Source organism: Ammospiza caudacuta, chromosome 16 (assembly GCF_027887145.1).
Source record: "Ammospiza caudacuta isolate bAmmCau1 chromosome 16, bAmmCau1.pri, whole genome shotgun sequence".
Taxonomy (NCBI): Eukaryota; Metazoa; Chordata; class Aves; order Passeriformes; family Passerellidae; genus Ammospiza; species Ammospiza caudacuta.
Window position 1 is genome coordinate 14840884 of NC_080608.1, and position 15011 is coordinate 14855894.

A 15011-nucleotide genomic window follows, 5' to 3' on the forward strand; every position below is an offset into this window, starting at 1 on the left:
GAGGAGGCTTCACCTACTTCAACCAGCCAGAACAGAGAAGGAAGCAGCTGCAGAAGTTTGGGGGAGAAGATATTTGACTGAATTAAAGTCACCAACCCCAGGCAGGGCAAGAGAGCACTGGGCAGACCCAAATCTGCATGGGGAAATTTAAAGAAAATCAAGAAGATGACATCTTTTGCACAGAGAAGTTTCAGCTGCTCCACTCTGACCGAGGAGAGACCCCACGTGAGCAGCAACCAGGACAAAAGAACCTCCTGACCTCACTCCTTAATGCACACCCAGAAAAAAATAAATACTATTTTGTCATTTTGCCGAGGAGTTTTTGTTGGGAATTGGGGACAGAGACGTTTATTGCTACAAGACTATAATAGACTGTTAATTTCGGTGAGGAGACCTTTTGTGGGCTACAGTGTCTAAATGAAAACCAGCAGCATTCTGTTAAGAATAACTCTTTATAAATAATTGAAAACTAGTGTGACAACTGAGACCTTGCTGCTAATTACACACACCGAACTGTGTTATTTTGGGATTGTTTAATGCAAGAAAGATAAATTTAAGTCTGAAAATAGCTGTAGGTTCAACCTAGATTTTGGGAGACAGATTCATCTTCTCATCACTAATTAACTGGAAGAGGGGTATTTCTTACCTGCACATTATTTCATGCGTGAGCAGAACTCGGCACATTTCTGGGTTCTTGTCTTGGCCTTCATATACTATTGCCTAGAAATAAAACACATTTTTAGTTGTACATAAGGTTGAATTTGGAGAAAATCAAAACATGTCACGGTAAGCAAAGGCTCAGCAAGTTACAAACCACAGCTCAGGCTAAAGAGAGCTGGCATCTCCACCAAACCTGCTCCAAGACCTGCAGTTGTAAAACAACACAAGCTGAGTACAGCTAAATTCCCTCCTCTCTGTTGCACATCTCTCCAGCAGTGTGTAGGATGGGTTTTTTTAGTAGTCAAGACAACCACAATTTTCTTTTCAATTCAGAATAAAATATAAACCTAATAGCATTAAAGAGAAGGGGGGGAAAAAAAGAGAGAAAGAAAAAAAAAACAGCAAGGCTTGGTATACTTTGGGTCCTATTCATTAAAAAAAAAAAGGGCAGAAAAGAAAGCTCGTGCATTTTTAATTACAAAAGCTGCACAGCCCAGGAATTTTCCTGGTAGCTCCTGAGAAAGAGCCTGGGCCTGATTCTTCCCTTGAACCGCCTGATCCAGCGCTTTCCAGAGAGCACCTCCGGAGTTCCAGGGGTATAAATAAGTGAGGAGAAGGCCCTACCAGAGCAGAGGAGACCAAAACAAACAGAGGATCAACCAGCTTGAGAAATTTGACTCTGAGACAGCACAACAGGGAGACAGGGAGAATCCTTTAAGCTGAAGCTGTGGAAAGGCAGAGTGTTCACATTTCAAGAGCAGTCTACGTTTGCTCCCACCAGCAGCAAGGGATCGGCGTTACCCACGAGCTGGGTTAGTGCTCACAGCCCCTGTGGGACAGGATTTCCAGCTCAGCCCCACAGAGTCATGTTTTCCAGCCAGCCCTGCTCCCAGGCACCAGCCCCCCAGCAGCAAAACAAGAGTGGAGTTTCCCTTGCAACAGCATCTTTTGCCGGCACTGAGGTTTCTAAATCTTTTAGGGTGGCACTCCGGAGCTGGGATCAGAGCCCCAGGCTCGGAGGGATGACCACCCCTGCAGCTGAGCATCAGCACTGCCCTTGAGCTTGGTGTGACCTTTTCAGCCTCTAAAGCACAGAATTTAAAACAAGAAATTGGGGGAAAAAACTCAGTAGGTAAAATGATATCTGAGATGGGTCTCCCTAGAGCTAACAATAAAATACAGACTGAAATTTAAGAAGCGTGCTCTATGGATGAAACACATTTTAAAGAATGAGATCTAGTTGAAATGGAAGCATAGAAAATACTGACAGAAAAGTAAGTTACCTTAATATAGAACAAACTGTTTTTCTAGTCCTTACAAATGTAACCCACAAAAGGTAAGAGGTGTGGCACTTCCAGAAGGGGCACAAATCTCAAAACACACAAATCTGAAGAAGCATGCACTGACCCTTACACAATTTAAATGGCAACATGCAATATTAATATCATGCACTATAAAATTCCTTAATATTTCCATAAATAACACCATGAATAGACCTGTGTTACCTTTGGTAGTTTTAACTTTGGTTTTGCTACAAGACTTCCCCAAAAACCTAGGAGCTTCTGGGCTGGGCTTTTATAGCTGATAAAACAGAGGCTGCCACTAATTGCCACTAATGGGCCCAGAGCCTCACCTGGCTTCTGCCCCCTCATTTGTAGCAGTGAGGGACAACAGCTGTGAACCCAGCACTGGGAAAAAGGGGATGCACAGAAAGTCCCCCCAGCACAGACACCAGCAATCCCTGACCCCAGCTAGAACCCCACCTTGAGTTACTTCCACATCAGTACCCAAGAGAGGTAGAGATGGTTTGCAAGAAGCCTTAGAAAATGGAATTACATGGATTATAGCAGGAGGTGGACAAATTCAGAAGAGCCTCATTCCCAGCATTAGTGGGGAAGATGGGGAGAAGCTTCCTCCAGGCAAAGCCAGAGAACTGAAGTAACTGGCCGACACCTGGCGGGGTCAGTCAGCGGGGACATTGCAAAGACTCCAGAAAACCCCAGATCAGGTTCCACCTGGCAGTGGGACAGGCCAGGCAAGGAGGAAGCTCATGGCACTTCTTGGACTTCATCAACAGTTAAAAAATAATCTCCCTCTGAGAATGCAGAGCAGGAGGAAAAAGAGCAGATCTACTTCTGAGGCCTCTAGTGGGGACAAACACCACCAGCCCTCCTGCCACCTCCAGACAATCACAACATGACATGGGAGGAGAGGGCTGCTGGACTCAGCTCATTCTTCTTATACTTCCAAATATTAAAATAAATTTACCCAGGATGGGTTAGCTTGTTGCCAGTGGAGCCAATTAAGTGACAAACCAGAACGCAAAATTTACTTTCTTTTTTCCCCCTGCCCTCTCTCCTCCTCTCCCCTTCCTGCTGCTGTGCTTACTTAACCTCCAGGTAGCTGCTTAAATAACTCAACTAAATAGCAATAATGAACGGGCAGAGTCAACACTGTGCTACATAATCACCTTGTCTGTTGTGTTTAGCATCAGTGATCCCTTCTTTGCGTGCATGACATTCTTCTGCCTCCCTCCACGTTAAGGATTTGCTTCTCACTTTATTTGCATTCAATTATCGAAGTTGCACCCGTGCACATTTTGTTTTCTCCGCGTCAAACGAGGCTCCCCTTGCCTGCCCTGTTCCTGCAGGAATTCCTAGGAAATTCTGGGGAGCGGGAGGACGCGCTGGGGACTGAAATGACTGCTCACTTCTGAGCAGCTCATCCCCATCTCCCCACTCCTGTGTCCCCATTTACTTGTGTGGAGCACCGTGTGCCCCCATGAATGGCTGCCCGACAGCCCTGCAGATACTCGACCGCCTCACAAACCGCGCCGCTCTGAAGCATTAATTCTACAATTAGTTTCAAAAAGGAAACAGGAACTGCTAAAGTTTCAGATCGTTAGAGCTGCCAGAAGTATTTTTACAGGAAGGGTCTACTACGTTACTGTTGTGAAAATGTTTAGCTCTCGGATTTGAGAAGCTGCTCTTTTTAACAAAAATATCTTGATTTTTTTAAATAAATTAAGCGGTTTTTAAGTTCAGGTTTTGAAACAGGGAGATTGCATCAGGGTTCCCTGTCGCACTAACGTCGTCATGATTTTGTCAAATAGGGATCACATTAATGAGAGACAAAGTGAAAGTTACAGTGCATAAACTTAGACCACAGCAGAGCTAAAAATAAGCCTGCAGATACACATCAGAGTTGCACAACAAAACACCGGCAAAGGAAATGCAAAATTATAGACTTTGGGTTTTTTCTTTTTGTTTACTTCATGTCGTTTTAACTCGGTGGTAATTCGTAAGCACTTGAAAATAGCGTTTCTTCTCCTGAACAACTTAAACATTTCTCCACAAAATTTATCTTCCATTTTGCCAGCTGTTACTCACCCAAGTAACCTTCCTGCAAGAAGTCCCAGTGAGTAACAGTCACTCATGCACAAACGGACCTCAAAATCCGGCCCCGAAAAATTTGTGTCAAAAATATGAGACTTCCCTACTTCTCTTTAAATAAAGCTGCATAAAAAGTTTCATCAAATTCAATTCACTGCTTAACAACAAATAAAAATTACTGCATTGAGCGCATCACAGTGAAGTACGTCCAAAAATTCACTTAAACTTTTCACTGTCAGACTTCATGAATAAAAAAAATAATAAGAAATAAAATATAAAAAGGAATGGGGGCGATACACAAGTCAAGGCTGCAGTTCTCATTTAATCTATTTTTTCCCCAGTAGATGCAGTAAGATAAAGCAATAAAATAATCTACAAATAAGCTGGAAAAATACAGAGGCTGATTTTGTTCTTAACTATTCCTGAATAAATCCAGATTTATGCTGGTACAAGTGAGGGCAGAATCGTCTCCTGGTGTCAGTTTGCCGGTCAAGCAATCCTGCTTTCAGAACTGGACGAAAAACAATCTTGAAGGAATGAGATCATGGTCATTATATTACTCAGTTATGTCATGGCCTTGATTTTAAAAGAGTAAGAGAAGGAGAGAAATCACCAATGTGCATCTAAATCCACTTGCTTTCAGATTCCATCTGCCTCACAAAACAAAGTATCTCCCTCACTGAAATAAAAGAGAAGGGAAAACTCATTAAAATTAGGGTCTTTTCCAAAACAGAACTAAAATGATTTGGAATGACGTTTACAGCTGTACACACAGGGAGAAAATAAAATCCTGGCCCCACCGAATTCAATAGGCGCTTTGCAATTGACTTCAGATGGGCCAGAATTTTACCCAGAGAGGATTAGGCTTGTATCCACTGTATATCTACAGAGAAAATACTGTGAATTACATTTATTTGGCTTTGAATCCTTAACCCTCAATTACCCGAGGTTTTACCCCTTCCCCAGGCAAAACCTCGACCCATCCCAGGGATTTTTATCCTGGACAAGCAGCGCGGAGCTGGTCCCGGGGCCAGGACAGGGAGTTCTTGCTCTGTCTCTCCACACACAATTCAGAAGCATCTAATTATTTTATCCAGTCTCCCTCTGCCTTTGATTCACAGCCTGCTTATCGACATATTCACACAAATTAAATAAATTTATCTCTCCTAATATGTTCATTTTTAATGGTTTTCAAACATTCACATGGAAACAGCTCTAGCGTAAATATCCCAGAACAAATGGCTGTATATTATACAGGAGGGAGCAGTTGGGCTGCCAGACTGGGAATGCACCAGGCCATCTGGCTCAGGCAGTCTCTCCAAAATCCTCAGCTTTGTTTTCACCCTCAGACTCCAAACAACACATTTTCCACTGTGATGAGTTTACATTTTCCCAAACACAGGTCCTGATCATGCATGCAAATTCCAAACTTCTCCATTCCTCTCTGTACAAGAAAATTAAAATCACCTGCGCTTCTGACATCTCACCAAAGGCACAAGAAAGCTGCTAAAATCTGGTGCAATGTAAACTTTCCCCGTCACAGGGGTTAGGTTTTGTTTTATGTTTGTGTGAAATTTCTCTGAGTCTGCTGAGGCTCCTCTGAACTTATTGATAACATTTTTTTTTCCCATGCGTGTAGCTGCCAGAGAAGGGCCATGCCATGCACAGAATAGAGCTGATCAAATATCTGCAGACATCAGAGAATGACAGACAAGTCAACAGAAAAACCATTTGCATCCAGAGTTATAGCTCTGGAAAAAAAAATCCAAATATAAACAGGGTTTAAGTCTGAAGGAAGGATTTTTGACTCATGAGTTCTCTCAGCAATAGACAATAGCCATCGAGCAAAACTTATGATTCTCAAGATGCCTGAGCCATATTAGCATCCGTTATATCTTATGGATGAGAATAACTGAAGGAAAAATGGGTGGGGAACAAGTATTTCAGATTTATTTCCTCCATCTTTCCTAATAGAGAAATACCTCAACTTTATGAAAATACAGCCGAAGAAATAGAAGGCATCTCTTCTCCACAGACATATTAAAATCCCTTGAGTTGCCTAAAAACTCCAGTTTTATTAGAGCAGACATATTTCATGTTTTGCAGACAATTTTGAAATGCATCATTGTTGGAGGCAGATCTTCTGCGGGAGGAGCTGCTGCCTTACGGAAAGCAACAGCTATAAAGTTTGGGGTCCTACAGGGTTTTGAGCGCATTAGGAATGCGATCCTGACATAAAATGAGGTGCCAATATAACATAAAAGAAAATTTAATTAAGCCAGTACTGACACTGAATGTTGTTGCCTGAACTGGAAGGAACTTCTCTGCCACAGGAATGATTTGTGTGCAGCATTTACAATTTTTAAGTGACGGGGACACATTTCAGAAACTCAGCGAGACCCCGAAAGCCACGTAATTCCCATTTCACCCAGCGCTTCTCCGGAGCCACCACCAAAGCACAGTTCCCCAAACACACCCCAAAATGAGGCACTCTGAGACCAAGCCTGGCTGGGTTTCCCCTTTGGAAGTCCCACAGCCTCATTTCCCAAGGAATGCCCGTGCAGCCCGAGCTCCTGCTCGGGGCAGCGCGTGCACAGCTCATCCCACAGCCAGCTCTGCCTGGGATGCAGCTCCCAACACAGCTCCTGGCTGCCTCAGAGGTGCCACTCTCCAGCCCCACTTCCCATCCTGCTCCACAGCTGACAGAGAAACACACACACACACACACGCACCAGGACACGGAGATCCCTCTGTTCCACCCAGGAACTCTTGCTATGAGTTTCTTAGCTGGGCACAGCCACACAAACAAATCCCTGACTTAGGCAGAGCAGGAACACTCAGGAGCAGGAACATCTCCTCCCTGGTACATACACAGCCCCCAGCACAGCCAAGCCCTGCCTACCTACTGCTCTAACACATGCTGCTAATGGGACATTCACATTAAATCTCTGAGCAGCAATCCTAAGCACAGAAATCCAGGTCTGATTTGCAGAAGGGCTTTTATTTTATCTTACCTAACTGAATAATCCGCAACCGTACAAAACCTCGCAATTTGTAACCGTGACACAAAGAGAATATATTTAAATCTGATGTGTCCGTATTAAAAAATAATAATAAAAAATTAATATTTAAAAAAAAAGCCACAGATACTTTCCTGTATGATCTGGGGAACCTAACTCATTCAAGCTTTGCTTCTGTGGGATTTTTAATTTGCCACCAGAAACCTCAGAGTAGCTGTAATTTCAGTCTGGGAATTCACAATTATCGAGTGTGTGAATGTGCGTGTGTGAGGACTGAGCAGATACTTGCCAGCTGAAACGTGTATGCTTCTGCAACAGTTTCATTTAAAAGTAATCATTTCATTATCCAATTTGTTCTGAGCGTCATGCATTAAAATACTACACCTTCAAGTAGACTGACAATATATATTTAACTTTCATTAAAAATTAAAGAATTTTCAGACAGTCTTTGCAATATTTAATTACAGTTTGATGATTTGAAAGTTACTTGAGAATCTTCTATATAATTCACTGTCATAAAATATAAATGATATATTCAACATTTGGGTGAGCTTCTGTCATGTGTTGTACTTCACTTCCTAATAAGCATTCAGTAACCGACGCGATCCCAACTCTGAAATAATTTCACTTTTGAAAAGAAAGAATTAAAAAAGGACAAGAAGGAGAATTTAGTGTCTGGCCCCCGAAAAAATTTGGAGCAGCACATGCCACAGTTGTGACATGACAATGCCCTATTTTTCATAAGCAATTATAGTCATGCCTAAAGAAACTACAGCTATGAAATTAATATGTAAGCAAACATGTTTGCATCTAAAACAGCCTTTTGCTCCCTGTTTTCCAATCTAAGCTCAGAGAGCTTTTGTTCTAAAATCCTCGCTTCTCAACCCCACTGCACTTTTCCCAAAATCTGCAATTTGCACTAACTTTGTTTTTCTAAGACTTCCTGAAATCAGAGAGATTTTTTTTTTCTCCTGCTTCTTCATTGTGAACGTGCTTTAAAGCTACACGGTAGGTCTTACAAATAAACTGTATCTCGGGGTTTTCTTTTTCCCCTTTCTCTCCAAAGACCCTCTGATGACTTGATAATAATGAGAGACCAAGAGGTCAAACAGTGCCTTAGGATGAACTCTTCATATGCAAGATGCCTTTGTTAAGAAAATTATTTTGAATCCACTGCTCTCCATGAGTTCAGGGCTCTGTTTTCAACAGGATTATGACCAGCGGTTTCTGCATTTCCGTAATGATAGGAAAGCTATTTAAAGATAATATTTATTGATAGTCTCTCTCACACGATCTACACTGAAATACACAAACTCCAAAAGGACTAAAAAGAGTTCACATTTCAGGAAGATTTTGTTACTTTTAACACGAACTAACCAATTTGTGCCTGAAAACCAGGGAATGACAGCAAATGCTTTCCAGGATTTTTTAAGAAGAAGGGTATGTGGCTGCTGGTTTAATTCCTACAAGGAACGGGCTCCGTTTGGAAGCGTACAGTATAACAGAGTTCAGATGCATAGTGGATTGTCTAGTAAAATTCACCCAAGTTCCCTATTTCTTTTTTTTTTTCCTTTTTTTTTTTTTTTTTCTGTTGAAAGACAGTCTTCAATAGCAGGAAAAGATGTTTTGGGACCATCAAAGAGAGTTTTGTAAAACAAACTCAGCCCTTAGAGCTTTATGTTTTGCTGTAGAAAAGAAACCCAAATACAAGCCAAGAGTTTTGTCCCTGCAGACAACATACAAGGACTGACGTTTCCTAGCGGTACAAAAAAAAAACCCTTAATGTTTTCCTTAAATAAAATTTAAGAATTTTCTTTAACAAGTAAAACAGATTAGGAGGGGAAGAAACATATTTTAAGAATTAAAAGGCTCAAAAGCGATCCCAACTATTTAAAAGAAACATATTCTAAGAGAAAAATATTCTGACAGGAGCAGAAAAAAAAAAACAGAGTAACAATTTTAAAAGGGGAAGAAGGAAAAAAGAAAGGAGAGAGAGACTCGATTTGCTCAGATAGTCCCTTTGTAAAAATACTGGTTTTAAACAGAAAAGTATTTTTTACAGGTAGGCACGCACGATTATTACTCTGTTCGGGAGGCTACAGAACAGGCTTAAAATGAGGATTAATCCACTGACAAGCCCTGCTGCCCTCCCCGAGTCCGACACCGAGCTCGCCGCTGCCCGCGCCGCTATTCTGGTGTCTATTCCGACACACGAACGTGTCGCGACACCGACACAGCCGCTCCTCCTGCAGCCGGCGGGAGCGGCCCGAGCGACAGAGCCCCGCGCCGGGCAGCGCCCGTGCCGGCGGCGCTGGGGGCTGCCGCAGGCCGGAGGTTAATTCTTATTAATTAAGCGGCAAAAACCATCCGCAGCCCTGGCTGGGACCGTGGAGGGCCGCCCGTATTTTTCTCCGGCAGCCCAGCAGCAGCAGGCAGGTCCCGCGGGCCCCGCTGGCCGCCCCGCAGCCCGGTGTTCGCCCGAGCGGGAGCGCGGCCGTGCCCGCGGGAGGCGGAGGCTCCGTCCCGGCCCCGGCGGGCAGAGCGGCCCCGCCGCGGGGGCGGGTTTGGCTCCCGGGGCCGCCCCGACGGCTGCCCGGCCACCCCCGGCTTGGCGGCCGCCCCGCAGCACCCACCTGCTTGGTCATGGAGTCGATGAGCCGCACGTAGAAATCCTGCTCGGTCCTGATCCCTGAAACAAGGCACAGCCGTGAGCAGCGCGCCGGGGCTCGCCCGAGGGCTCGGGCCTGCCGGGGCCGCCCGTGTCCCGGCTGCGAGCGGAGGGGAACCGGGGGAACCCGGGCGCTGCTGGGCTCCGCACGACGGGGGGACTGCCAGCCCTTACCATTGCTGTAGAGCAGCTGCAGGCGGTAGTGGATCCCGTTGTTGGTCTTTTCGCTGTTGGCTTCCTGAAGTCAAAGGCGACACGGGAGGCCGGAGGGAAAAAGAAAACAGTATCAATGGAGCTTCTTCATCACTTGCACGCCGGGTGTCCCCGGGGTTGGATGGGGCAGCTCTCAGCCCTCTGCCCTGCCCCGGGCATGGCGAGGGAACTGGGGACATCCCTTCCTCGTCCGCCCTCCGGGACAGGGGAAGACTGAGGCGCCCGGGAGGCTGCCGTGGCTCCCGGGACCAGCCGGTGTCGCGGCCCCGAGGGAGCGGAGCGGGGAGGGCCCCCGAGAGGCGGCCGAGCCCCCACGGGGCACCAGGGTACTCACCTTCTCCTTCTCCACGAAGCCCACGAAGGCGGTGCGCTCGATCTCCACGGGCTGCCCCTGCCGGTCGTACAGAGCCAGGACGAAGTGGAAAAAGTTGGACTTCCTCAGGTTGGAAGGCGGCTGCTTCTCGAAGTGAGCCCGGGCCAGACCCACTCCGCTGGGACCAGAAACACGCGGGTTAGCGGCAGCTCCGACACCGCGGCCTCACGCACCCCCAGCGGCCTCCCGGGCCGGTGCCTTCCCCCGCCGGGACCCGGCTGGGCCCCCCCGGGACGGAGCATCCCTCCCTCCCGCGAGCCGCCCCGGGGCTTTTCCCTCCGGGCACGGAGAAATCCAGCTCCAGCTCCGAGCCCCGCGGAGCCCCGACCCCATCCCGTCCTGCGGCCGGCCCGAAGCCCCCGGGAGCCCCCCAGCCGGCTCCGGTACCCACCAGCCCTCCCCGGGGCCCGTGCCCGCTCGCAGCCGGCCCTGCATAGCGGGGCAGCCGCGCTCAGAGCCGCCGGCGCGTTGCCCCGCGGAGCAGCATCGCTCCTGCCACTTCTCAAACTCGGCTCGGAGCTGTCACAGCAGCGCCCATGTGCCTTATCTTGCGAGCCTTTCCTCCCGCGCCGGAGCGGTGGGTAAACACCGAGCCCAGGAGACAACTTCAAATATTTCAGGGTTGTCCCTGCAGAAACTTTCCCTTCCTTAGAGGGCTCCAAAGGGGGGGGTGCGGGGCGAGGTGGGAGACACTGGGAGATGTCAACATTAAACTGATGCCGGATGATGCCGGCTCCAGGGCTCAAGCTGCGAATCCAGCATCAGGCTTTGGTTCGTGTTTGGGTTTGGTTTTTTTTCGTGGGGAAGAGGATGGGAAGAAGGAGAAATAAGAGAGAAAACGAGGCTGGGAGTAGCTTCGCCAAACCCATCATATATTTGGAGGGATTTCTTTTAAAAATCTGAGATAAGTGGCAGTGGTTCTACAAAAGGACTTCAAATTAAATTTCTCCTGGAGTACGCTTTGCAAACTCCCTACTTATCGGAGGAGAAGAAGAGGAGCTGCTGATTCTGACGGGAATAGGAAAGCGAGGTAGAGAAATATATTTTGGATACATCCGTGCACAACTCTCTGTTTTCCGGAGGAGCAAAGTGTCAATTGAAGATCTTAAGACTAAATCAGCAGCAAACATAGTTTTGAAAACTCCTTCCTCCGAGCGAACACGCGGAGCCAGAGAGATGAAACCTACCTATCCGCACCTAGCGAAACTCGCCACTTCCTTTATTGTTGTTATCATTATTTAATAAAAACTCATTCCTACGGGACAATGGGGATAAATATTTAACTGGCGACATCTACGCGAAACTCAGCGCCGGTAGCAGAGCTCCAGAGCCGGGTTTTTGTTGCCGCGGGGGGAAAGGCGCTGCGGGCGGGCGGGGAGCGCCCCGGGGCGCGGAGCGGGGCGCGGGCGCGGAGCGGGCGCGGAGCCTGCCTACCTCTGAGCGGCCGTGCTGGCGTCCAGGACGCCGGCTCCCTGCATCCACGTCCGCACCGCGTTCATCCCCGCGCCGAGGGGCTCTTCCTTCATGCTGCTCCCACTCCGCTGGATGCTTTCCTGAATCCCAAACATGAATCAGAAACAACAGCGCAAATCTTCCTTCTTTATTCGAAATTTTTAAAAAGTGATAAAATCGCCAGGCGGACTGTTATATTTAGGGTTTTTTCTTTCTTTTTTTTTCCTCTCTCTGCAGCTGATCGCTGGAATCAAAGCAAGTCGGAGAAAGCAAACACAGGCACGCACATTAAAAAAAAAAATCCAGAGGCAATCAGAGCCCGGTTTTGTTGCTGCTGTTTGCTGCGTGTGCAGTTTGTTTGGGTGCTTGGAGGGGCTGGCGGGGTGCTGGGGGCTGGTTGCAGCGCTCGCAAGCCGGAGGAGTACTTGAAGTCCCTTTTGTATGAAGACACCCCTCGGATGGCAGCAGGCAAAAAAAAAAAAAATCTCAGATGGCAGTTTAAGAAACAATAGGACGAACGGGAGCTGCGGCAGGCTCTGCTACATCAAGTGTCATTTTCCAGTGACAAGAGAGGCAAGTCCCCCCCCTTCTCCCCTCTCTCTTTTCTTTCTTTCTTTTCTCCCTCTTTCTTCTCTCCTCTCCCAGCCGAAGCGCTCTCCGCTCCTCTCCTCTCTCCTCCCTCCTCCAGCCGCGCAGGAAGCGAGTTGCCGGAGCCGGGCGCACGCCGGGAAGGGAGCGAGAGGGGCGCACCCGCGGCGGCGGCGCGGACGGACGGCCGGAGGGAGACCCTGGGGCTCCCCGTGCCCCCTCCCTCTCCCGCAGCGCCGGGCGGACTCGCCGTCTCTCCCTATGGGAGCCACTTTGACTGTCCCCGCCGCCGAACACGAGCCCCGCAGCCCCGGCGGGCGGGGGGCGGGGCCGCCGCGGACACGCCCCCTCATTTGCATCGCGTCACCGCCCCGCCCCCGCGCCGCCGCCGCCAATGAGCGCCGGCAAAGCGCCGCTGAGGGGGCGGGGGCACGCCTCCCTCATTAGCATAGTCCCGCCCCCGGCGCGGCCGGCCCCGGGGAAAGTTGCCCCGGAGCGGCGGGGGCGGGCCCGGAGCGGCGCGGCCGCGCCTTTGTTCGGGAGCGCCGCGGGCAGCTCGGGCACCGGCCCCGCGGGGCTGCCCCGACCCCCCGCGCCCGGGGACGGCCCTGGCCAGGCGGGCCCGCACAGCCCGCAGCCGGCACCGCGAGAGCGGGGGTGGCCGAGCCCTCCCCGGGATCCGCCGGCAGCGCCGGGCTGCCCAGCGCCGCCGACCAAACCGGGGATGCCCCGCGCCCGCCGGCCGTGCCCGGTGCCCGAGCTGGGATTGTCCCTCGCTGGGAGCGCGGGTGGGGCTCTCCCCCGCCGCAAGTCCCGCTGCATCCCCTCCGCTTGCCCCGGCTCCTGCCCCGCTCCCGGCAGCGAGCGCTGCTTTGCGCCACAAGCACGCGATTTCCGAACAGGACAGTTCGCGGTGAAAGTTCTTTTTTCCTTTTTATTTTTCCCTAGGAAGTCCGATTTTTGTTTTCTCAGGGAAAATAACAATTATAATAAAAGCAGTTCCTGTCCTCGCGAGGAAGAGCCGGGCCGGCTGAGCGGCGGCCGAGCGGGCGCAGTCCCGCATCTCTCCGCGGGCTCCCGCTGTCCCCGCATCACCCTCATCCTTCCCCTGCCCGAGCTCTCCCGTCTCCTCTCTCGCACGGGCTCTTGCCGCGGAAGGCGCTCGGTGCCGGTGGCCGGGGTTGTGCCTCCCCAAACACAGGCTCGCCCATCCTCGCACATATAACGGAACAAACCCCCGCGCATCCCGGCACGCCGGGCTCCTCGCCTTCACCACGGCGGTGTCACACGCGGAGGGACACTCTGAAGTGTCCGGGCTCTCTCTGAAGCGCTGCCTGTCCCTCCGTGCCCCGCTCCCCGGCCGGAGGTGCTGCCCGGAGCTGCAGGGGCAGCGGCCGCTGTCCGCTCCTCCCGGGGCTGCGGAGCTCCGCAAAGGGCAGCGGAGCCCCCCGGCTGCATCCCCCGGCCGGGAGCCAGCTAAGGGCCTGCAGAGCAGCCAGCCCGGTCTATCAGCAGCGCTCTCCAGCTCCAGAGGCACCCCACGGCAGCCCGACAGCTACACAGGACCCTTCCCAACCACCTGTACATCACTTTGTGTGCCACAGCCGCCTGAGCCCACAGCCGAGCCTCGGGAAGAGAGCTCGGGCTCCAGAGCAGGCACAGAGAGCCTCGCTGGCACTGAGAAACTGCCCTCGATCCTTGCCTTGAGGCGAGTCCACACACAAAACATCCACATCCCCAGCATTCTGCATCCTCACACGGGAACTGTCACAGACAGCAAGTTTTCACATTCCCTGAAGATGCCATTTGAATCCTGACACGGTGCTACTGTGTCACATCTCAGGGAGATGTGGGAGAACACGGACACACAGCCACACATGAATATTTACACCACAGGTACGGCACAGGAGCAGTTTGGCTCCTGCACAGCTCGGGCTTATTGGGCTTCCTCCGGCTGCTGCTGGATCAGTTGTATCATATCCAGCCTAAATGCCTCCGTGGTGAGATACATTCTGCAATTAAAAGCTATTTGCACCTGCACTGATTGCTCCTTTCCCAGGGCAGGGACCTGCCCAGGGAGGAATAATGCATTTGAATCAATATACTGAGCAGTTGGCAAATTTCGCCCTTCAAATCTGTTCGGGGGATCGGGGGAGTGTTTCCATGCCTTTTCCAGGATGCTGAAGGGAAAAACATCCCAGCTGCAGTCTGAGGGCACCTCCACCAGCAGGGACAGCCAGCCTCGACACTAACAGGGACAAGTTCTGCACTGTTTTCCTACTTAGACAAGATTTGTGCCTCTGTGCCCAGCACAGGGAGCTCCAGCTGCAAGCTGGCAGGGAGATGCCCCACCTGGGGCTTAGGGGTATTCCCAAAAGCCACTAAATAATTGCTGTAAGGATGAAAGAGTTAAACACTGGCTCGACCCTCCCAGGAGGAGTGTGAAAGGAAAGCAGAAGGGAAACAGTGAGGGAGTGAGAAAGTCAGGACTTTGTAAAAAAAGGCAAAAAAAAAAAATGCAAGAGAGCTGGCAGCAGGCAAGGAGACTTCTGTGCTCCATCCACGCTGCAGAGGCCAACCCTGGAGCACTGGGGCTTTGATTTTAGAGAATTCCCAGTTGCCTTTAGCATTCCCTTCCTGCCCCC

The 15011-nt window shown here is 50.0% G+C and overlaps 1 protein-coding gene across 3 annotated transcripts in view; it reads right to left on the bottom strand.

The window, feature by feature from the left end:
- The window catches only part of EBF1 (EBF transcription factor 1), a 263841-nt gene extending 251230 nt beyond the window's left edge, over positions 1-12611 (bottom strand). For all 3 annotated transcript variants that reach the window (XM_058815594.1, XM_058815593.1, XM_058815592.1), the window contains exons 1-5: positions 11761-12611; positions 10288-10444; positions 9915-9978; positions 9706-9761; positions 647-720 (exon numbers count right to left, since the gene is read on the bottom strand). In XM_058815594.1, coding sequence (XP_058671577.1) covers positions 647-720; positions 9706-9761; positions 9915-9978; positions 10288-10444; positions 11761-11894 — 485 coding nt within the window. In that variant the 5' untranslated portion in view covers positions 11895-12611. The remainder of the gene's footprint in view (positions 1-646; positions 721-9705; positions 9762-9914; positions 9979-10287; positions 10445-11760) is intronic.
- Between the last annotated feature and the right edge of the window lie 2400 nt (positions 12612-15011).